General features: G+C 33.3%; 1 protein-coding gene and 1 non-coding gene across 2 annotated transcripts; both read left to right on the top strand.

The window, feature by feature from the left end:
- The first annotated feature begins 2,222 nt into the window (after positions 1 to 2,222).
- LOC113865244 (probable amidase At4g34880) lies at positions 2,223 to 13,674 on the top strand. Its single transcript, XM_027499673.1, has 6 exons — positions 2,223 to 2,747; positions 3,283 to 3,497; positions 3,614 to 3,856; positions 4,022 to 4,220; positions 4,638 to 4,989; positions 13,514 to 13,674. Exons 1-6 carry the CDS (start codon positions 2,223 to 2,225, stop codon positions 13,672 to 13,674), a joined length of 1,695 nt encoding a protein of 564 aa, XP_027355474.1.
- A 6,107-nt stretch (positions 13,675 to 19,781) lies between these two features.
- Positions 19,782 to 19,888, top strand: LOC113866443. The gene has a single exon (XR_003505083.1). It is a non-coding gene; the product is annotated as a small nucleolar RNA R71 (small nucleolar RNA).
- Positions 19,889 to 24,971: the final 5,083 nt, after the last annotated feature.

The following is a 24,971-nucleotide window of genomic DNA, read 5'->3' as shown; positions in this document are numbered from 1 at the left end:
AGAAAATAAAACTGGACGTCCAGTTCACATATTAATTGGACTGTATTCAGATCTCTGTTAATGTTAGAATAATTGGACAAATAACATCACTTGTTAATGTTAGAATAATTGGACAAATAACATCACTTAAGTCATCACATAGTCCATGCTAACTGTCACACATGCTTCCATTAAAAAGAATAAAAATGTGAATACTTAATTTTATCTAAATTTTTAAATTAAATAATAAAAATTTAAAAATTAAAACAAAGATAATGAATAGATCGGTTGTATTTGCTTTAAAGGAAAGATTTGATGAACAGATAGAATTGTCATAATACAAATCACTGTTAAGGGTTGTTTGGAAAAAGTGATTTTAGAGAAGAAAAAGGAGGAAAATTTTATATTTTAAATAAATATATTTAAAAATTCATATTTTTTAAATTAAAAGTATAAATTAATATATTAATATAAAATTAATATACTTTTTATTATACATAATATATAATTTTTTAATTTATAATTATTTTCTTCTCTTCTCCTCCAAAATCTCTTTTCAAATATATCCTAACTGATTAAGAAGTTATTAAAAAGGTTGAGATTTAGAAGACAAAATTAGTTCCATCCACGTTTGATATAAAAAAAATAAAAAAAGTCTTAAATAAAAATTGGCAAGACAAAAATCTCTGGAAAAGATATATGGAATATATAAATAAATAAAAAGTAGATATTGCAAATCGGATATATTTTCTGGTATGGATGTGCCGTTAATACAGTAAGATAAAAATTGAGATAGGTTAGCTATACTTAATGAGAATAATCACCGGTTCTTATAATTAGAACAGGGGATCAAAATTTCCTCTCTACACGTTTCTACGTTTTCTCAAAGAACGTAAAAGTAGCAAAACTAGAAAACGATAAACTTCCCAAGAAGAAAAGAGAGGAGACAACCAGTGAGTTTGCACAGCAACCAAGAGTATGACGCACCCTTTTTCAATCTATTTTACTCTTTTAATTGTATCAATGTTTAGGTAGATGAGAATCAAAGAACGCCACTAACAAAAAAGTTTGAAGATATTGAAAGAATTTCAAGAATCAATAATAAGAAAAAAGTAAAGAAGATAAAATAAAATTGTTATTATGCTATTTGACAAAATAGATCTAATTTGAAATTAGAAAAAACACAACATATCAATATGGTCAATTACACTTAAGACTCCATTAAATTCTATTGAAATTCAATTGACATCTTGAGTTTTCTAACTTTAAATTATATTTACTTTTTCAAATGGAACAACAACAATTTTATTTAAATTTTCTTTTATCTTCTTTCTTGTTGTCTTTGTTATTTGATCTTTAAAGTCTTTTCTATGCTTTCAGACCTCTTTTTTTATAGCCTTTAATTTCCATTAGTTATATCGTTTATACACATCTTTACATTATTCTTATTCGTAGTTCACTTCTTGTTTGAAGCATAACTATATGCAAAAAGAATTGTTTTAGATAATTTTTATAATACTCGTAGTTTGTTTGAAAAAAATATAAATAATTTTTTAGTTTTATGATATTAAAAAAATTACAACCCTTACTTGAAAGAAAGTATATATGATGTACTCTCAAATTTATGAGGTATATAAGTTTTCATACATAAATAGTTTTTCATGTAATTTGAAGTTAAACAAACATCAAAATGAGTTTTTAATTTCATTTTTATTCTAAAAACTAAAAAATAAATAGTTATTTCTTGTAAATAATCTTTTCTTTAATTTAAAAATAAGTAATAAAAGTTTTCCTTTTAAGATTTGTGTTCCTTTATTTTGAAGAATAAAAACAATTGTTTTATAAATAAATCTTCTTTCAAATGATAAAAAATAAAAATAATAAAATAGAAATTATTTTCTTTTAATAATGAGATATTTTTTAAAACTAAAATTATTTTATATAATTAATTGAAAATAATGTATTTTTTTAACCGAAGTCAAGTCAGTGAATGTAAAGCCTCTCTTTACACACTCTGTCCCGAGACGCCACGCATTGTTTGTTAAGTATGTATGATTGAATATACATCATCAAAATTATTATTCACTTGGATAACAGATTTCGACATTATTTTTGGTATGTAAGTAAAAATAAAAATATCTAAAATATTTTTCCTAGATTCTCACGACCATGGATGATTGGATGTGAATAAAAGTCAAACTGAAGCCGAGCGTTGCCTTTTTATTTGTTCACTGATAAGAAAAATGGGAAGAGTGAAGTTTTGTGTTGCTCTGATTTCATTTGCAGTGCTTTCGAGTGGTTTGGTTTCTCTCAACGAGTGTTGTGAGCTGAGGATCAATGAAGCGAGCATAGAGGACATCCATGAGGCCTTCAAACGGAAGGAGCTCACGTCCAGTCAACTCGTTGACTATTACTTGCACAGGATCGAGGCCTTCAATCCCATACTTCGCGCAGTGTTGGAAGTCAATCCGGACGTGCGAGATCAAGCAGAGCAGGCTGATCGGGAAAGGGAAGAAGATCAGGAGCGTCCATTGCTACATGGGATTCCTGTGCTACTCAAGGACAGCATCAATACCAAGGACAAGCTTAACACCACAGCTGGATCGTATGCCCTGTTGGGGGCAAAGGTTGCACGTGATGCGCACGTGGTGGCCAGGCTTAGAGACGCCGGTGCCATCATTCTGGGCAAAGCTACTCTCTCCGAGTGGTACGGAACTCGCTCCACCACCATGCCTCTGGGTTGGTGCGCTAGAGGTGGACTTGCCAAGGTTAGTAACTCACCATCGTTATTCACTTAATCACTTCTCCTCTTCTACTTTTGTTACAAATAGTTGTTGTGGTTGATTTCTGTCAAATATTTTTATATTTTTTGAATTGTTGTTTAACCAGTAATATCAATCCATGCTGAATCATATCAATTTCATACTAAAACCTTCTGTGACATATTACAGTTCTGTTTTAGATATATATAAAGTAGAAATGCGGAAATTGTGCAAAGCAGAATGTAAAACAGTTACTGTTCTCTTTCGTGTAATTGATTTAAATAATTTGTTGTTCACGTGCGTTAACAGAGGATAGCAATTTGATCAACTATTAAAGGCGATTTTCTGCTCAATTAGAAAATTTGATCAAGATAAGCGATTACGCCTGTAGATGCCATGATTCACGTATAGTATAGAAGGGGTAGAAGAGTTTCCAACATAACTGTGACGTGCTAACTTAGAATTAGGCATACACTAATGATAGATTATTTCATTTAAATAGTGTATAATTAGTTAATTAATTTATCTATTTTACAAGTAGAATCCTTACGTGGAGCTGGGAAGTCCATGTGGGTCTAGTTTTGGATCTGCAATTTCTGTAGCAACAAACATGGTTGCAGTTTCTTTGGGGACTGAAACCGATGGCTCCATTATCTGTCCAGCTGATCACAATTCGGTAGTGGGGCTCAAACCCACCGTTGGACTCACTAGTAGGGCCGGTGTCATACAAATTTCACCTCGTCAAGATTCAATCGGGTAAAAAATTGTTTCGTTTTGACAACATGCAATACCAATTAGTGTTCTTGAATCAGTTATATATATATATATATGTTCAACTTGAATGGTAAATCTTGATATATACTTTTGCACAGGCCAATATGTAGGACAGTTTCAGATGCAGTTCATGTGCTTGATGCAATTGTTGGGTTTGACCCAAGAGATTATGAGGCAACAAAGTCAGCAGCTAAGTTTATACCTTCAGGTGGTTATAAGCAATTCCTCAACAAAGAAGGGCTCAAAGGAAAGAAGTTAGGCGTTGTGAGGAATCCATTTTTTGATCCTTGTAAGGGATCCAATGTGATTTCCATCTTTGAGCATCATCTAAATGTGTTAAGGTAAAAATAAAATTCACATTAATGTTGATGCATGCTCATTGTTTGCTTTAAAATATCATGAACTCTTTTGTCTTTACTAAGGTTTATTGGCACATATTATTGAACCTTTCAAATTTCATATATTATAACATTGAGAATATGTTGATTTTTTGTTTTCAATTCAAGGCAAAGAGGCGCAACAGTGGTAGATAATTTGGAAATAGAAAATTTAAGCACCATTCTCGACCCTTTTCAAAGTGGTGAAACTACAGCTGTACTGGCAGAGTTCAAGTTGTCCATAAACAAATATTTGCAGGAGCTGATTCACTCTCCTGTGAGGTCATTAGCTGAGATTATCGAATTCAACATAAAAAATCCTTATTTGGTAAGTATATTATACTATCATTTTTAGATGGACAGTGAAAATGCCATTACTTATTTGATAGAATATCTCCTCACCCCACTTTTTAAACTCATATTGCTTCAAATTCACCCCCAACTTAATATTATAAATTAGAGAATTTATTTTTAACTTGAAAGTGAAATAACCGCTTAATTAGGGACAAGACAGGTTAGGCCATGCTTGATTTGTTTATTAAATATAAATCTTGACCATGACTTATTTACTTGATTAAGGTTATTTTTAATAGAAAATTATGTTCACAGTTTTTGAATTTCAACCAAATTTCGTTTGGTATTTACTTGCTTGCCAGTATCATTTGCAAAGCATTTGGTTATTAGAAGAAAATATTATGGTATAGTTTGATATTGCAACAATGATTTTTTTCACCTATTTTTGTAGGAAAGAACAAATGAGTACGGTCAGGATTTACTTCTTGCATCAGAAATGACCAACGGCATTGGAAAGGGTGAAATTGAGGCAATAAAGTTGATGGAGCAATTATCACAGAAAGGGTTTGAGAAGTTAATGAAGGAGAATGAATTGGATGCGCTAGTGACTTTAGGTGTCAACGCTTCAACGGTTCTAGCAATTGGAGGCTATCCTGCAATCACAGTCCCAGGTGGGTATGATAGAAATGGAATGCCATTCGGAATCCTTTTTGGGGGGTTAAAGGGAACGGAGCCTAAACTAATTGAGATTGCTTATGACTTTGAGCAAGCTACTTTGGCAAGGAAGCCTCCTAACCCCTACTTCTCATTTACTTGAACAATTCTGTGTATTTGGTAATGTTTCCTAATAAGGATTCCATTGTAATTAGAGTCAACTAAAGTTTGATGCATACTAAATACATTTGTGTATCAATGCTTCAGATTATTTTATAAATGATTAAAACTTAAATGTATTTTTAATGTTTAATCCTCACATTGTAATAAAAGTTTTATTTTAGTCTTTTTAGACGTTTTTTTTTTGCTTTTATCCTTTTTTTTATAAACTATTGTGTTTAGTTTTTTTAACTAATGTTTTTTAATAAAAAGTTGACACTTGACAAGATTTAAGTGAATCAAAACAGAATTAAAGATTAAAAATAAAAATTTATGAAAATTAAGAAAAAAAAATATTTGAAAGGACTAAAAAAATTATTAAAATATAAGAATAAAAATATACTTAAGTCATCATTAAAAATAATAAAATAATATAGGAAAGAATTTAAATAAAATAGTAGAAAAGATGTTATTCGAGTGAAAGTATAGCAAAAAGTAGCTAGAAAAATGGCAACGGTAATGGGAATAAACTAGTAACAAAATATGCAAAAGATAGAAAAGTTATTGTGAAGGACTGGTCAATTAACGGTAGACCACTTCAAAAATCAATCTAATGGTTAAAAAGCTATCTTGCAAGAGTACTATATGATATCCGTATCCAGTACAAATCTAAATATAAATATAATAAATTTTAATAATTAAAAGTAGAAATACGTTAGTAGATTATTGTAAAAATATTAATAATAAAAGAATTTAACAAACTTATAGTGCACGATTTATAAGTAAAAGTAACTTTTTTTTAAAGAAGAATAAAAAAAACTAAGAAATATGTAAATCATCTCAAATAAAAAATCTAAAAGTTACATTTTGAGATTATCTATGAAGTAAAAATATCTTTAGAAAAAGTGTTAAATGACTTAATTGTCTGAAGTTATTGAATATTTTGTATAATTAAATATACTTCATAAGAAATTAATTTTAATTTTTTTCTTAATAAGGTTCATTGTTTTTAAGTAATAAGATTTTAAAAATTATTTTATGATAACTTTTTAATATGATAAAATGAAAAAGATAAAAATTATTTTCAATTTAGCATAAAAAAGAGAGAAAAGCTACTAATGTAAAAGAAGTAAATTTCATTAGTAATTTATCATTACAGTTTTGTATAACACTTTACAATTACCGTTTAGGTTAAGTCTTGCTTTGTAAAAATACTATATTTAAGGGAAGAATAAAATTATATCGGTGTAAATTTTACTCACTTTTATATTATTTTTTAACAATTTTTTGTTAGATAATTTAATTCTAAAATCAACCATTAAATTAAAAGTTTCAATATATAAATTATATATACAAAATTTAAGATTTATTTAAAATTATTTGATATATTATTTGTAAATATCAAAATTAGTTTAATATATACTTTTAAAATTTATGAAATAAAAAATCATTTGATGATAATATTATACATATTTAATTTTAACAAAATTTAACACAAATAATTTAAGTAACATATAAATAAATTAAACTGTTAAATTGATCAAAATTATTATAAGTATAACTTCCACTAATGTAATTTTTTAACTCCTCGTGTATATATATTCTTTAGGAATCACAAATTGTTGAGTAGATGACTCTACAATCTGGATAGCATTCTAGGTAGATGACATAGCTGGAGTTGATGACCCGAAGAATTTGAACTAGAATCTGTAGAGACAAACTTTGATTTTTTGTTGAGAGTCAGAGCAAGTATGACTCTTCCTCTACGAGTAGTACCTCCCCTAGAAGGGGCTATTGCCTTTCTAGGCATATTATTTATCCTCATCAGAAGATTCAATAAGAAGATTATTAATCTGATCTTCAATTGAAGGATCAAGATTTAGATTGCTAATCATTTTCTTGAGCCTACAATATTTACCGATATGGCCAAGTTTTTCACAGTTGTAACATGTTACTCCTGTTCTGGGTTTCCTAGGGATATTGTTGGGGATAACATCTTCCCCATGCCTCCTAGGAGGTTTTCTATTGTATTTCCTTTTGTAAGGTTTTTTGTGGGTCTCAACTGTTTCTTTCTTATGATTCTGTTTTTCCTTCTTGATAGAGCAAGGAGGAAGACTAAATTGTTCACAAAAAAACCTAAATCTTTCTTGTTCAAAGCTCTCTCTTTGGCAAGTTGCTTATGTATTTTGTCTTCTTGACAAACTTTCAAAGCATTTTTTACTATAATGGCATTAAGCTGACCATAACTAAAACTATCATAGGGGATTTCACTATTGACAGAATGATTTCGGAGCTTACTCCTAATAAGATCTCCAAAGGATTTGGGTAAACCATCAAGGAATTTTTTTTTCCAAAAGAGTTGATTACAATCTTCTCTAGTGTAAATCCTAGACATGAAGGTATATTTATAAATTTTATAATCACTAAGTTTCCGCACTTGAGATTGGATAATAACTCACCAGATCTTTCTTTTCATAAAGAAGGATCTCCAAGGAAATTATGGGCAATACAGTATAATAAGGTATATACTGCATCAGGAAGTTGCTCATTATTGTTGATAATGGTTTTGCCTTTGTCATCAATTTTTACAGCAGAGAGGATATGTTCTCTATCAGTTTAAGTAAGACAATAATCCCACAAACCTTCATGTCTAGGATTCTTCATCATAATTATTATTGGTGAAGTAACCCATAGCAACAACAGACATGTGTTGGAGTTTAGAAATGATATTATATTCAGAAAGTCCATCAATATTCCAAATATAGATTTCATTTGCATTGAAACTTTGAATGGGATTTGTTGTTGGCAATCTAACATTAGCAAGTGCACTAGGATTGCAGCAAGTAATAAGTAAAATTAAGATCCAAATATCGTCTCCATAGGGAATTTAAATTTCAAGTACCACTTCATAGAATTATAGTCATTTGAGCTTTTCGAAATTGGAAGGAGAGTAGTAACATGTAATAACAGCAAACCAGAACAATTAGGAGTAAAAGAAACTTGCAGAAACAAAACAATGAACAAAAAATTATGTGATAACAGAGGGAGAGACCATAGCTAAGGAATTGCTTCACTAAAACTCCAATGTTTAATCAATAAAGTTTTGAATTAGCAAGCAATTGGAAAGAATGACAATTAGTTTCACGTTATATTGTTCAGAGGTTAATTCCTTAACTCAGTGAACCTAACATTCAATTAAACCATTCTAATTCCTTAGATATGATTCAATTCAATATTGCTTTAAGTGTAAGAAACCAGAAGATTGCAAGATCAAAGCCTCTTATCCCTAAGAAAACTATAATCTCGGTGATTGGTTCAGTTCTGAAGAACAAATTCAATTTCCATTGACAAGAGTTCCTCTGAAATTAGTTAACCAAATTTCCATTCAATTACTACATAAAGTGCAGAATCAATCACTCAATCTATTCCAAAGCTTGAAATCTATATCCAAATCAATTCAACATGATCATTTCAGATCTACAATCCCTAACTATGAAGAAATTACACAGCCATGACAACAGAGAAAGAAAAAGAAAGAGAAGAAGAGAAGAAGAAACTCAGAATCGCCATGGAAGCTGCTCCACTCCAATGCCTCTTCGTGAAGCTCCAAGATTCGAATCCCCACTCCTCTCTCTCACTTCCTCTTACGAGAATCTAACTAACAAACTGAAAATGAACAAAATCCCCCAATTCTGGAACGTTTCTGGTATTTATAAAATTTTCCAGATTTGCGCGTCATCACTTTTATGAAAAATAGTAGCTACGCAGAAGGTTTATTGTTGCGCGTTAACACTTTTATGAGAGAAAGTGGCCACGCGCAACTTTCTTGATATTGACCGCTCTCTGAAACTATCACTCTTACTGATAAAAGTGACAACGCAGAGCTCAAGTGGTTGTGCGTGATAATAGTGGTTATGAGAAAAAATGATTACGCGCAACTTGCCAAGTTGAAGGCTCTCTGGAAGGTTTACTTTCGATGATAATAGTGGTTATGCAGAGCTTTCCTGATATTTTGCCTCTCTGGAACGCTCACTTTTATTGATAAAAGTGGTAACGTCCAAGCTTCACTTCTTCTTTGAGCTCTGGAGTGATCACTTTCACTGACAATAGTTATCACACCCAGTCTGCACTTTCTTGTTCTTGTGTTTTTTGGAGTCCAGACTTGCTTCTTTCTTCTTCCTTGTCATCAAGCCTCCATTTTCATGATCTTTGCTCAAATTATTCTTTCAAAAACAAGATTAAAAACTTAATTCCTAAGCAAAATTTTCACAATTGCTAGGATAGCTACAAATTTAAACAAAACTTCAATTATTTCTCTTTTTCTAAGTTTTTCTTCTTTCTTCATATATTTTTCTTATCAAATGTGTTAGAATTATGTTAGAATATCAGCAAAAATATGGATTCATCACTACCCCAAACTTGAATTTTTGCTTGTCCTCAAGCAAATCAAACTAAACCAAGGGTAATTCCTCCATTCTTCAAGAATCATCTCACAAACTGTTTTTCTAAGATTTGCAATTTACAATTCTGTGTTTTCTGCATAATTTTTCAATTAAAATGTTCATCCAATTACTCATCGTTGCAATCACAATGCATTCATCAAATTTTAAGCAAGAATTGTTATCTAAGTTCATATATATCAGCCAAGTTCATGTGAGAAACATTAAAAAGTATGATCACTTCTCACTAGACAGTGTTTTTCTCATCACTCAACAGTGTTTAGTTGTTGTTTTCTCTCTGAATCGTCAATTCAACTACACTCTACCATATGTTTGCCCAATTTCTCCATCTCCTCTATTTAGTATAGTTAATCACACATCTAGAGAGTTTTTTGCAGGTTATAACAGGGCTTAGGTTAGGGTAGATACTGAACAAAATAGGAAGCAAATGCAATTTCAAAAAAATCAGAGGCATTTTGAGTGAATGACTTAAAAACTAATCTGGTTTTGCCTCATTTCTCCTTAACTTCCTCAATATCGCAGCAAATAATTTGTTTTTGTGCAGCAGAATTTTCATGTTGATTTTTCTTTCCTTGCTTTCATGAGTTCAAATTTTCTTTTTCTATAGCATTTTGCTATAATTCTTTTTCTCTTAAACTCATATTTTTCACTTTTCAGAATTTTCTGCAGCCAATTTTGCTGCATAATTTCTTTATTTTTCTGCAGCACTGTATTAGATAGCCTGCTATTTTTATTTTTTGACTTTAGATAGCCTGCTATTCCCCTACCCCCAAACTTATAAATTTGCTTGTCCTCAAGTAACACAAAATGAATGCTACCCCAAACTTAGTTTTAAAGCTCATTTTTTATTAAACTCACTATGCTTCTGATTAATTGAATGGTAAAATTAGTTTTTCAGCGGGGCTTGTAATGAAGTTAATTCAAGAAAAAGGAATATTAAGCTTAAAGGGGTAAACTAGGGCATATAAGCATAAGGGGAGGCATTTAGGCTAACTAAGTATATCAAACATGGCCTCCATCATGTGTGTGAAACTGTAAACATGCATATTCAATTAAGAACAAAGGCAAGTTCTAGAGAATGCAGCCAATTATGATTAATCACACAAGAAAAAGAAATAGGCAGCTCAAATCTCACTAGGCATTTATAAGTGATCATGTGGATTAATGAAAACACAATGCACTTTTCAGAAATAGATGCACCTAGTGGCAACTGTCTCATTTTTTAAAATACAAGTGTGATCTCATTTTGAGAATGGGAAAAACAACTAAAAAAAATTTAACAGAATTCATAAAATTTCAATCCTCTTGCATTTAATTCGCAGAAAATAGCTCATAATCTATATTATTATCAGGAATTGTCTAGTGTATTGTGTAGCTAACACATGAATTAAGAGGTAAGGAATAACCCCCCTTTCATGGCAGCTTGTGCAGGTGTCATCATCCAATGTGTGTGAGTGTTGTGTGTGTAACATTCTCTGCACAAAACACCAGAATTCCATCAATGGTCAGTAAGAGAAAGGCAATTAGTTAGAAAGCTAATATAAATGCAGAACAAGTATGTGAAAATTAAACCAAATTGTACCAAATTGTGATTACAACCCAAAAAGTTTGAAACTACTGAAATTTACAAAACTCCTAATAACAGAAAATAAATTCCTAAACTAGTCTTCTGCTGCATCTTCCTCCTCTGAGCTTTCTTCTTCAGAACCTTCTTCTTCTTCTTCTTCTTCTTCCACTACCTCTTCAAATGTTGGCTGAGGAAAGTGGGTTCTGTATATTGGCATATTCTTGAACACAAAAGAACGAAGGCACTGAGCATTCTCTGCCAAATCTGGAGTATGATACATTTCATCTTTGGTCATTCCCAATTTTTTACCAATATTTAGCATGATACATTCCATTAACATAACTCCAGCTTTTAGGCTATTGTGCAGCTCATTCTACCTTTCAGCCAATTGATTCTGCCCTTCAGCTAGTTGCTTCAGAGTGTCCTTCATCATCATAGGCTTCTCTTTCTTGTATTGTGAAGGAATTGGAGTTGCAGAAGTGCAGGAGACAGTAGCATAAATATCTTTTATCAGAGCTACAGAAATGGATGGTGCAGCTCTGATCTTTTCTTGGTAATCTCCAAATTCTACTCCTACGTCTTCACAAAGTAATGTGATTACTGAAGGAAAGGCCAATGAATCCCTTTTTGTCTTCAGGATTCCCAAAATGCAGTCACTTATGACTTCTCCCACATCTATGTAGATGTCGGAGACTATGGCAAACAGCAAAGCAGCCCTCTTGACAGCCAGTGTGGAGCTATGTTTAACAAGCATGAAGGAGTTCAAGATGAACATGCTTCACACTTTGGAAAAGGGCAGAAGATTCTTGGTGATGATGTGCTTTGGCTTCTTAGATTGGTTCAGCTCCCATGTGGTGCCTGGTTTACCAATCCTTTTCAGAATCTGCACAAAATCAATATCTGGACTTTCCTTAAATGATTTGAAGTCCAGTTGTGCAGCATGTTATGCAGAATTAATTTTCAGTACCCTGTTGATGTTTGCTGGTGAGAAGTCAATCCTCATGCCTTTGACCATGGAGCTGAATTTAGGGATTCGGTTTCCCTTAAACTTCATGGCATTGGCGTAAAATTCCTAAGTTATTTCCCTCCAACCCAGGCCAGCTATTGCACAAAAGAATTCCCAGCCTCTTCTTTGGATTTCCTCTTTGAATTCTGGATAATTATTCCCAGCTATTTGGAATGCTCTGTCGGGAATAATATTTCTTCTTAGAATGTTGGCTCTGAAAAAGTTTTCATGAGCCAAACTTCTGAATCTGGGATCATGTGTGGCAGGTGGTGAAGATCCTGAGGGTGCAGTTGTTCTTGGTGGAGGTGATGGTGAAGGTGAAGGTGCAGGGGATCTTGTCTGAGGTGGTGGAGAAGGTGAAGGTTCAGGTGATCTTGGTTGAGGTGGGTCAAAGATTTGAATAGGTGAAGAACTTGAGACACCATCAGTTCTGGCCCTCTTTGATGCTACAGCTTGATGATTTCTGCTAGATCTTCTTCTAGGAGTTGTGGAAGATGCAGCTTGCTTCTTCTTAGGAGTGGTAGAAGATGCAGCTTGCTTCTTCTTAGGAGGGCCCACTGGTGTATTGAATGAAGTTCTGACCATTTTTCAATTTCTGCAAAAGAAAATCTAAAATTTTAACACATATGATATTTCTATGCTTGCAGAAAATTCTAGCAAATAGTTTACAGACAATCATTGTTTAACACTATGCTCATTCAACTACCCACACCCAGCTGCACAAAGCATTCATAGGGAAAGCAAATAAAATCCTGCTGTAGGTGTTCAGAGTGCACATTCTTAGAAAATATCAGATTAATGTAGACAGATTCTTACAACTCTTGACCAATTTTCAAAACAATTTTGTACTGTCAGCAAAAGTTTATAGGTTTTTATTCATTTTTCAATCAAGTATGCACTTCAGTTAATCCCAGTTTAATGTCTAACTCAATTTCACCAAAGTCATGCTTTCTAATTTCCTATCCCATAGTTTCAGAAAATTCTGTTGCCATCAATTCAGACTTCTGCAGAGATTTGGTTCATATGATGCAATGTGATTTCAACTATCCCATCAAATTAGCATACATGACAGAGAACACCTATTTAGAGTATTATCCATTCTATTTTGAACCAAATAGTCTCAGAATGTGAATTCAAGTCTGCTATCAAAACATGTATTATATAGATGCAACAGTATAGATGCACAACATTAATCAATCAATTTCAGAGAAATTTTGATACTCCTAATTTGGAAGTTCAATGTGCGTTCATTATCACAAAGAATTAGGGTAGCGTAGAGCAATATGCAATATGTTCAGGTTTCAACCAATTTTCAAAAATATTGCTGCAACTCACTTATTGTAATTTTCAGACTAATGTAGAAGTGATTCCATCACAGCAGGGGATTTTAAATAGTTATATTCAGAGATTTCCCATCAACCAATTCACACACTTCAATTTAAGTCAACTAAAATGCTGCAGAATGTGATACATATAGCGTGCAATGCAATGTCAATTATCCAATAGAAATGTCATAGTTGATAGAGAAAGACCAATTCAGAGTATTGTCCATTCTATTCTTGAAGCAAATAATATCAGAATAGTTTCCCAACACTCATCTCAACATTTTCCAAAACACTACATGCAGAACACAGCTCAGTAGATAATTTCAGACTTCAAATTCAATATCTCTCAATCAAAACTCAATTTGAATCTGTTTAGGTCAAGGTAATTTTCTGCAGACTTTTGTTAATGTGAAAGATGCAATGCAGAAGTGAATCTTCTCAGAAAATCCAAATTACAGCAAAACCTAATCTCAGTATTTTTTTATTTCCCAAATTGATTTAAATGCCTCGAACATTCCTAGTTATCCTTTTTCAACAGCTTCCCAAAATATTTAAACACATAAAAAATTCCAATCACATATTTCAAAAATAAAGGAAATGTACCTTGGTTAGAGATGCAGAAATGATGTTCAAATATGGAACAGGGAAGAAGAATCTTCTGAGGCGCAATGTAGAGATTGATGGTTAGAGAGCTCGCAGAGAGGGAAGGGATTTTTGATTTAAAAGTGTATGTGCGTATTCACCCTTAGCAGTATTTATAGGCACGCCTAAGCACGTGACTACTTTTGAGAATAAAAGTGACCTTTATATTTTAAAAATCCTAGCATCATTACTATTATCCATAAGAGTGAATGTTCCAAAGAGTGTGTTTTTTCAGAGTAAGGAGCGCGTTGTCACTATTGCTAGGCAAAGTGAAAACGCGCAGCTACGTTGCAACTTTTGTTAATAAAAGTAATAACGCACAGAGGTCCAGGGTATACTTACCTGTGCGGCTACTTTTGTTAGAAAAAGAAAACGTTCCAGAGAACTTATTTTTTCATCTGTCTCTGCGTGATCACTTTTATCAATAAAAGTGATTGTTCCATCAAAAATCCTCAAAATGCATTCTCTGCGTAGCTTCTTTTCTGCAACAAAGTGACTCCTTTTATTAACCAATTGCTTTGAAATTCTCAATTAACTCACTCTCCACACTCTAATTCATCAAATTCACACTTTAACATTAAATCTCAATTCAAATATCCCAAATGTATCTCAGCAAATCAGATTTAGCAGACTATTCACATACATTATGCAAAATTTTCAAAAATTTGTTAAATCTAATTATGCAGAATTTTAAACCCTTAAATTCACATTCACCTCATCAATTCTCAATTTAAGCATCCATATGCACCTCAGAAAATCAGATGCAGCAGAACTTGCAGGAAATTATAAAAAAAATGAATATGCAGAATTACAAATTGCAGAAACTACAACATATGAATTGCAAACTCTTAAAACAATACAAAAAGCTTAAAATGAGTTAGAAATGTGAGTTGCCTCTCACAAAGCGCTTCTTTAATGTCACTAGCTTGACATTAGTTGTTCCTCACTCAAGAGGAACTAATTTCAAGCATGATATGTTCCTTGCAATCTCCTCTCCATGATAGATGTTCAATCTTTGGCCATTGACCTTGAATTCCCTCCCTGTTTTCTGATCTTTTATAAGAATTGCTCCAAAGGGAGAAGTCTCCTTAATTAAAAATGGTCCAGACCATCTAGATTTCAGTTTCCCTAGAAACAATTTTAATATTGAATTGAATAGCAGCACTTGCTGGCCAGGTCTGAAATCTTTTTACAGAATGAACTTGTCATGGATTCTCTTGGTTCTTTCTTTATACAACTTTGCATTCTCATAAGCTTGCTATCTAAATTTCTCCAATTCATGCAGTTGCAGAACTCTCTTCCTTCCAACACTGGACAGATCAAAATTAAGCCATTTGGTAGTCCAATATGCTCTATGTTCCAGCTCTAGGGGTAGGTGACAGGCCTCTCCAAATACTAACTGATATGGAGACATACCAATTGGAGTTTTAAAAGCAATCCTATATGCCCACAATGAATCATCCAGCCTCTTTGACCAATCCTTCCTTGAGTTGTTCACTACTTTTTCTAGAATTTGCTTGATTTCTCTATTTGAAACCTCCACTTGTCCACTTGTTTGTGGATAGTATGGAGTAGCAACCTTATGCTTCACACCATATTTTATTAATACAGCTTCAAGATACTTGTTGCAGAAATGGGTACCTCCATCACTTATCAGCACTCTAGGCACACCAAATCTTGAAAAAATATTCTTTCTTATAAAAGAAATCACTACCTTTGCATCATTTGATCTAGTAGGAATAGCTTCTACCCATTTAGAAACATAATCCACTGCAACTACAATGTATTCGTGTGAAAATGATGAGGGAAATGGTCCCATGAAATCAATCTCCCATACATCAAATAGCTCCACTTCTAGGATGTTGGTTAATGGCAGCTCATGTCTTCTTGAAATATTTTCAGTTCTTTGACATTTGTCACAGCTTTCCACATACTTTTTGGCGTCTTTGAAGAGTGTAGGCCAAAAGAAACCTGCTTGCAAGACTTTTACAGCAGTCCTTGAGCTTGCATGATGGCCTCCATATTCTGAATTGTGACAATGCCATAATATTTCAGCTTGCTCACTTTGTGGAATGCACCTTCTAAGTAATCCATCCACTCCAATTTTGAACAGGTATGGGTCTTCCCACACATAGAATTTGTTGTCATGTAAAAACTTCTTCTTTTGATGCAAAGTAAACCTCTTTGGGATGAATTGAGTGGCCTTAAAATTTGCAATGTCAGCAAACTACGGCATGTTTTCCACTGCAAACAGCTTTTCATTTGAAAATTCTTCATTTATTTTCAATGATTCAGTGGTTAAACTCTCCAATGGTAGTCTAGATAGGTGGTCAGCAACACTATTTTCTTTCCCTTTCTTATCTTTGATCTCTAGCTCAAATTCTTGGAGAAGTAGAATCCATCTTAATAATCTAGGCTTTGCATCCTGTTTTGTCAAAAGATATTTAAGAGCAGTATGATCAGTGTATACAATCACTTTCAAACCCATTAAATATTATCTGAACTTATCAAAAGCATATACAACAGCTAGAAGTTGTTTTTCTGTTGTTGTGTAATTCACTTGTGCAGGATTTAACACTGTGTTTGAATAGTAAATAGCATGCAATTTCTTATCTTTTCTTTGTCCTAACACAGCACCCATTGCACTATCACTTGCATCACATATGAGTTCAAAAAGTAATTTCCAATATAATTTTGCAAGCATAGGTGCAGAAATCAATTTTTCTTTTAAAACAGAAAATGCATGCAAGCAATTATCATCAAATATGAAATCAGTATCCTTTATAAGTAAATTACTCAGAGGTTTAGTAATTTTGGAAAAATCTTTTATGAACCTTCTATAAAAACCATCATGTCTTAAAAAACTTCTAACTCCCTTAACATTGATAGGTGGAGGCAATTTACTAATGACTTCTATCTTAGCTTGGTCCACCTCCATTCCTTTCTCTGAAATTTTGTGACCAAGGACAATGCCTTCTTGTACCATAAAATGGCACTTCTCCCAATTCAACACAAGGTTGGTATCTTGACATCCCTGCAAAACAGTGGATAGGTTAGCTAAGCAATCATCAAAAGAATCACCAAAAACAGAGAAGTCATCCATGAACACCTCTATGATGTTTTCTACCAAATCAGAAAAATTAGAAAGCATGCACCTTTGGAAAGTGGCAGGGGCATTACATAAACCAAATGACATTCTCCTATATGCAAAGACTCCAAATGGACATGTAAATGCAGTTTTCTCTTGATCCAAACGATCCACAGCTATTTGGTTGTATCCTGAATACCCATCAAGGAAACAATAAAATGAATGTCCAGCAAGTCTTTCTAGCATTTGATCTGCAAATGGTAGTGGGAAATGGTCTTTTCTGGTTGCATCATTTAACTTCCTATAATCTATGCACATTCTCCATCCAGTTACAGTCCTAGTAAGGATGAGTTCATTATTTTCATTAGGTACCACTGTCATGCCCCCCTTTTTTTGGAACAACTTGGACTGGACTCACCCAATTGCTGTTAGAAATAGGGTATATTATTCCTGCATCTAGCAGTTTCATGACCTCCTTCTTAACTACCTCTTTCATGGTTGGATTCAACCTCCTTTGTGGCTGTATAACAGGTTTACAATTCTCCTCAAATAAAATTTTATGCTTACAAAATGAAGGATTTATACCTTTCAGATCTACAATACTCCAGCCAATTGCAGATTTGTGTTCTCTTAAGATTCTCAGCAGTTTTTCCTCTTGTTCTTCCTTGAGTTCATTGTTGATGATAACTGGATTCTCATGTTTTCCATCCAGAAATGCATATCGCAGGTGGGAAGGAAGCTGTTTCAGCTCTAATTTCTGCTTTTCCTCTTCTTTATCATCCTTTTCCAACTTCTCCTTCACTGAATTTTCTGCAGATTTTTGACTTGGCAGGGCTTCCAATTGCTGCTGCCCTTCCATGATATATTCTTCATTCAGAGTTTTAGATTTGTCATTCCCTGCAGATATTATTTCTTCTAACACAGCAGTTTCATCAAATTCTTTAATATGGTGTTGTGTAATAAAAACATCCAGTATATTTACCTTCATACATGTACTATCCTCAACTGGATATTTTAAAGCTTCAAATACATTAAATACTACCCTCTCATCTTGAACTCGAAGCATAAGTTTACCTTTCTGCACATCTATTAAGGCTCTCCCTGTTGCAAGAAATGGCCTTCCTAATATCAATGGAATAGTAGCATCCACCTCCATGTACAAAATTATAAAATCTGCAGGAAAAATGAACTTGTCAATTTTAACTAACAAATCTTCAACAACTCCATATGGAAAGGTGTATAATCTATCAGCTAACTGCAGTGTGATGTTGGTGGGCTTCACTTCCTCTATGCCAAATTTCTGCAGAACAGTCAATGGCATCAAATTTATGCTTGTTCCCAAGTCACACAATGCTCTTCCCACAGTGCAGTTTCCTATTTCACAAGGAATGCTAAATGATCCAGGATCTTTGAGTTTTTGAGGAAGCTTTCTCTTGAGAATGGCACTGCACTCCTCTGTCAAATGTACTACTTTGTCATGCTCTATCTTCCTTTTTCTGGAAAGTAGTTCTTTCATAAATTTTGCATATTAAGGCATTTGCTCCAAAGCTTCTGCAAAAGAAATGTTAATCTGTAATTTCTTAAAGACATTCATAAACCTTTCAAATTGTTCCTCCTGTTTAGGATTGTGAACCCTTTGAGGATAAGGCAGCCTCTTGTATTTTTCTGGATCTATTGGCTTACAAGCTTCTTCAAAGAGTTAGTTTTTGGTTTTCCTCTCAGAATTCATAGGAACTTCTTCTTTTTCTTATGAATGATCTTTCTTCAATAGCTTAAAATTTCCTTATTGCAGATCTTGTTCAATTTTTCTCTCTGCTGCATAATTGACTTTCTTTTCTGCAGGTTTAGGACTTGCAACCACAACTCCACTCCTTGTAATTATGGCTTGACATTGCTCCTTAGGATTGATCACTGTATTGCTTGGAAATCTTCCTTCATCCCTGCTGGATAGTTGTTCAGCTAACTGTCCAATTTGTGTTTCCAGTTTCTTCATAAAAGCTTCTTGGTTCTTGAAGCTTGTTTGGGTCACCTTCATGAATTGCAACATAGTTTCTTCCATCTCAGTCGACCTCTTATTCATAGGCTTGAAAAATTTCTGAGTTCCTTGAGGTTGAGTGGATGGATTCCTATGAAAATAAGGTTGTTGTGTTGCTGGACCTGTATTAGAAAAAGATAAATTGGAGTTAGAATTCTTTGTAGCAGAATATTGATTATTCCAATTAGAATACTGCTGAGTTCTATTATTCAAAAATTAAAATCCAGGGGGATATGATGGTTGTTGTCTCTGAAAATTATTCATATAATTCACTTGTTCTTGTGGTTCACTTGTAGATGCCTCGCATTCACCATTTACATGGTTTCCTCCACAAAAATCATAGCTTAGCTGACTGGTAGGCATACTCCCTGTTTGAAGGTTGCTGATTTGTTGAGTTAAGGCAGCTAATTATTCTGAAAACATTTGATTTTGTAGCTGATTCTGTGCAAGTCTCCAAAACCTTAGCTTCATGACCAGAGTTTCTTCCTTGATTCCTTGAATTTGAATTCTGATATATTGAAGATGCAATCATCTCAATAATTCTCTGAGCTTCTTACAAGGATTTTGTATTTAATGAACCTCCAGCAGCAGCATCAATCATTGTTATTGTTGCTGCATTCATCTCATTATAGAAAGTTTCCAATTGCATCCAATCTGGAATACAATGATATGGACACCTTCTAAGCAATTCTTTGTATCTTTCCCAAGCTTTATACAATGATTCTCCTTCTTGCTGCACAAAGGATGTAATTTCTCCTCTTAGCTTAATTTCTCCTCTCAGCTTAGCAGCTTTGGATGGAGGGAAGTACTTAGTTAGAAACTTATTCACAAGTTCGGTCCAAGTTGTAATGCTTCCTTGTAGTTGAGCTTGCAACCAGCATTTAGCTCTATCTCTCAAGGAAAAAGGAAATAGTCTCAGTCTGATGGCTTCTTCACTAACCCCATTCATTCTTATGGTGTCACATAGCTGCAGAAAATTTGAAATATGTAGGTTAGGATCATCAGAATTTCCACCAGAAAACTGATCTTGTTGGACTAAGTGTAATAAGGCAGGTTTAATCTCAAAATGGTTGGCTTGGATAGTTGGCCTGATTATAGAAGAATTAAAACCTTGCATGTTAGGAATTGCATAGTCCCCTAATGTTCTAATTCTATTTTGCTCTGCCATTTCTGGTTCTGGTTCTGGTTGCCTCAAAGGTGTAATTATTCTGTTCATTTTAGGAGTGTTTTTATTCTTTGGAGCAGGAACAACCTCTAATTCACTATCAGATTCTATGAAATTTTTCAGTCTAGTCTCTCTTCTAAGTCTTCTTAAGGTAATATCTATATCAGGATCAAAGACTAGAATTGATTTGTTTTTATTTCTACCTCGCATACACAATGAATACTGTGAAACTAATAGGAAGAAAACAGAAGATTGAACTTTCTGTAGTATATAGGCTATCTACTTCTAAAAGTATCAAGTTGATCAGAAATCAGAACTACACTAATGCAAACTTAGCTTATGACACTAACTGCAAACAGAAAATTCTAAATGTGATCTAACACTACAGAAATTCAACTAAACAAAATTTACTCAATCTAACACTATAAAACTAGTAGGAAGAAAAATAGACAACTGAATTGAATTATGGTATCTATGCAAACTGACTATTACTACAATGCCAATTCTATCAGAATCAGAAATTCACAAATGCAGAAAACAAAGAAATTATACAGAGATTTATGTAGAATGAAATTATGCAGAAAACTAAAAAACAAAAATATGCAAAAAATACACAAAAATGCAGAAACTTTATGTAGAAGATAGCAGAAATTATGCAAAAATATCTAGGTAGAAAACTTTTAAAGTAAAACAACAAAAATAAATGCTCAATCTAGCTACTTTTCTGCTACTAATGATATTGAAACTCAAAAATTCTTGGCAATGGCACCAAAAACTTGTTGTTGGCAATCTAACACTAGCAAGTGCATTAGGATTGCAGCAAGTAATGAGTAAAATTAAGATTCAAATATCGTCTCCACAGGAAATTTAGATTTCAAGTACCACTTCATAGAATTATAGTCATTTGAGCTTTTCGAAATTGGAAGGAGAGTAGTAACATGTAATAACAGCAAACCAGAACAATTAGGAGTAAAAGAAACTTATAGAAACAGAACAATGAACAAACAATTATGTGATAACAGAGGGAGAGACCATAGCTAGGGAATTGCTTCACTAAAACTCCAATGTTTAATCAATAAAGTTCTGAATTAGCAAGCAATTGGAAAGAATGACAATTAGTTTCACGTTATATTGTTCAGAGGTTAATTCCTTAACTCAGTGAACCTAACATTCAATTAAACCATTCTAATTCCTTAGATATGATTCAATTCAATATTGCTTTAAGTGTAAGAAACCAGAAGATTGCAAGATCAAAGCCTTTTATCCCTAAGAAAACTATAATCTCGGTGATTGGTTCAATTCTGAAGAACAAATTCAATTTTCATTGACAAGAGTTCCTCTGAAATTAGTTAACCAAATTTCCATTCAATTACTACAAAAAGTGCAGAATCAATCACTCAATTTATTCCAAAGCTTGAAATCCAGATCCAAATCAATTCAACATGTTCGTTTCAGATCTACAATCCCTAACTATGAAAAAATTACACAGCCATGACAACAGAGAAAGAAAAAGAAAGAGAAGAAGAGAAGAAGAAACTCAGAATCGCCATGGAAGCTGCTCCACTCCAATGCCTCTTCGTGAAGCTCCAAGATTCGAATCCCCACTCCTCTCTCTCACTTCCTCTAACGAGAATCTAACTAACAAACTGAAAATGAACAGAATCCCCCAATTCTGAAACGTTTCTGGTATTTATAAAATTTCTCAGATTTGCGCGTCATCACTTTTATGAAAAATAGTAGCTACGCAGAAGGTTTATTGTTGTGCGTTAACACTTTTATGAGAAAAAGTGGCCACGTGCAACTTTTTTGATATTGACCGCTTTATGGAGCTGTCACTCTTGCTGATAAAAGTGACAACACAGAGCTTAAGTGGTTGCGCATGGTCACTCTTATGAGAAAAAGTGATTACGCGCAACTTGCCAAGTTGAAGGCTCTCTGGAACGTTCACTTTCGATGATAATAGTGGTTACGTAGATCTTTTCTGATATTTTGCCTCTCTGGAACGCTCACTTTTAATGATAAAAGTGGTAATGCTCAGGCTTCACTTCTGCTTTGAGCTCTGGAGTGATCACTTTCACTGACAATAGTGATCACGCCCAGTCTGCACTTTCTTGTTCTTGTGTTTTTTGGAGTCCATACTTGCTTCTTTCTTCTTCCTTGTCATCAAGCCTCTATTTTCATGATCTTTGCTCAAATTATTCTTTCAAAAACAAGATTAAAAACTTAATTCCTAAGCAAAATTTTTACAATTGCTAAGATAGCTACAAATTTATACAAAACTTCAATTCCTTCTCTTTTTTTTGAGTTTTTCTGCTTTCTTCATATATTTTTCTTATCAAATGTGTTAGAATTATGCTAGAATATCAGTAAAAATATGGATTCATCAGGATTGTTATGGCTCTCTTCTAAAACTAAATCAGGCGCAATAGCTCTATTATAATAAAGTTTAGAAGATGTTTTCCAATTAACTGGATTAACTGCCATGACAGTATCTATTTCAGAATATTGTTCCGAATCAATTTTAGAAATAGCATTAACAGTTTTGGAAAGAGACCTAGTCTTTGGTCTAGCACTAGACTCTTCAGAGGTTTGGAGTGTATTAGGGACAATAGTAAGCATACTAGTAATTTTACTAATTAGCTCATCTGATTATCCTCAATAGCTTTGGATTTTTCTTTCTGCCTAAGCTCTAAGATTTTTTGTTTGGCTTTAGCGTTAATTTTAAAAGGTTTGAAAAGAGGTTTTTCTAATTGAGTCTGAGAGGAAGAGGTTGTTTCTTCCTCTTTAGATTTAGCTGGATTAGTCGAGATCTTGTCTCCTAAAACTTGAAGGTATTTATTGGTATAATTAGCCTGTTCCATTAGGCCTTGGATATCACTGGGATTAATAGGTTCATCAGAATTTTTGGCTTTAAAAGGAGTAGCAATTACTGGATTACCACTCTTATCTTTCAAGGTTGGTAACTGGTATTGAGTTGTTGGAAGCAGTTTACTCTGAACAATTTGTCTATCTTTGAGCTGCCATGAGATAACATTAGCAGAGAAAATACTAATAATATCCTCTTACCAAGGATAATTAATATTATTTTGAATGGTATAAGCATGAAACCAATCAAAAAATGGAATATTTTGTTTAACTTTTTCGAGAAATTTATAAAATTTCTCTTGGATATTGGATCTATTATTACCCTTGTAATTTTGAAAGAACCACTCTCTTTGAGGTTTCCAATCCTTAGAGTAGAAATCTTTCCTAAGGGTTTTTTTTATCAATAATGAATTTATGAGATAACATCATAAGACTCATTAAGGGAGGAATAAGTTAGAGATTGGATACTCCGATTCTCTTCTTCCTTATCGGATGTTTGGTAAACAGTTCTAGGAATCCTAGAAGAAGTATCTAAACCTTGTAGGTTTATGAAAGGATCATGATTAATAGATCTGAGAATTTCATATCTAAAATGAGATCTGAAAAAGAATGATCTCCTCGCAGAAACAAAATCAGATCGACTCCTATAAGCATCAATCCTAGAAGAGAATGAGTTTCTCCTATCGAAAGTTATCTCGACTTTCCCAAAATTATCTTGAGAAATGTCTTGAATTTGAGGAGCAGGTCTAGGAAGACAAGGTGAAGCTTGTCCATAACCCATTTCTCAGGGAGAGTGACTTAATCCCATTTAATGATTCTTGGTAAAGAGACATTGACCTTTGTCATATCAGTGATAAACAAGGTAGTCTCACCTTTTTGGGGCTTGAGAAGAACTCTAGAAGCACAAGAGTTCATAACCTTATACTGAATCCTATATATTAAAGCTGCGAGAATGGATCCTTCTTTCATGTCTAGGCCATGAAAGCAAACGTTAAGAAACAGAGAGTCAAGAATATGAACATTTAGAAGACCCACCGTTTTATTGGAGAAACAGTTGAAATAGATCGGACCTTGGCCAAGACTGGTTTCTACTGTTCCTATAAGAGAATCATCAAACTTGTTGTGACGAACATCTCTAAGGCACATTAAGACAGCAGCATCTATGCCTATGTCTATCAAAGGTTTGATTGCTACCTGAACACATCCTATGTGAAGGTACTTATATTTTCTTTTGTGATCATTAATGGAGGATTTAGACAAGAGATGAAATTCCTCTCCTATGTCTTTGCCTAAAGGGATATTGTTTTCAACAATCTTGATAATGTAATCAGAACTGTTTTTCTTGGATTGTTCTTCAGGAACATATAATGTATCCTGAAGGATTTCTGGAATAGTCTAGTCATTCATACTTTGGTTGATCTCTTTAAAGCCAACTTCTTCATCAAAGAGATTATGTTTGGGTGCGATTTCAGGAGACTATTTCTCCTGGTCATTGAAGAGTGAATTTTTGGTTGGAAAGGAAGAGGAGGAGGAGTTAGAATCAGAGCGAATGAGTCGAGACATCATAAAATATTATTTGGTTCATCACCTTCATTTGGTTCCATAAAAATATATCAGTTAATTATTTATAACTTTTCAACTAGATCTGGTTATTTGTGGAATTTTTTTAAAAAAAATTTTTAAGATAGATTTACAAAATTTGAATTGTTTTTACTATAGCCACCAACATCTTATGTTCTCTGTTTCTTTTAAATACAGCATCGTCGAATCAGCCTTACTGCCCTTTATATTCTCACGGGTCTTATTGCTGCAGCCCTAT

The sequence above is a fragment of the Abrus precatorius genome, unplaced genomic scaffold, assembly GCF_003935025.1.
Source record: "Abrus precatorius isolate BTA unplaced genomic scaffold, Abrus_2018 Scaffold4, whole genome shotgun sequence".
NCBI classification, from domain to species: domain Eukaryota; kingdom Viridiplantae; phylum Streptophyta; class Magnoliopsida; order Fabales; family Fabaceae; genus Abrus; species Abrus precatorius.
The sequence above is the reverse complement of the archived record's forward strand: the minus strand, read 5'-3'. Positions and strand labels throughout refer to the sequence as shown.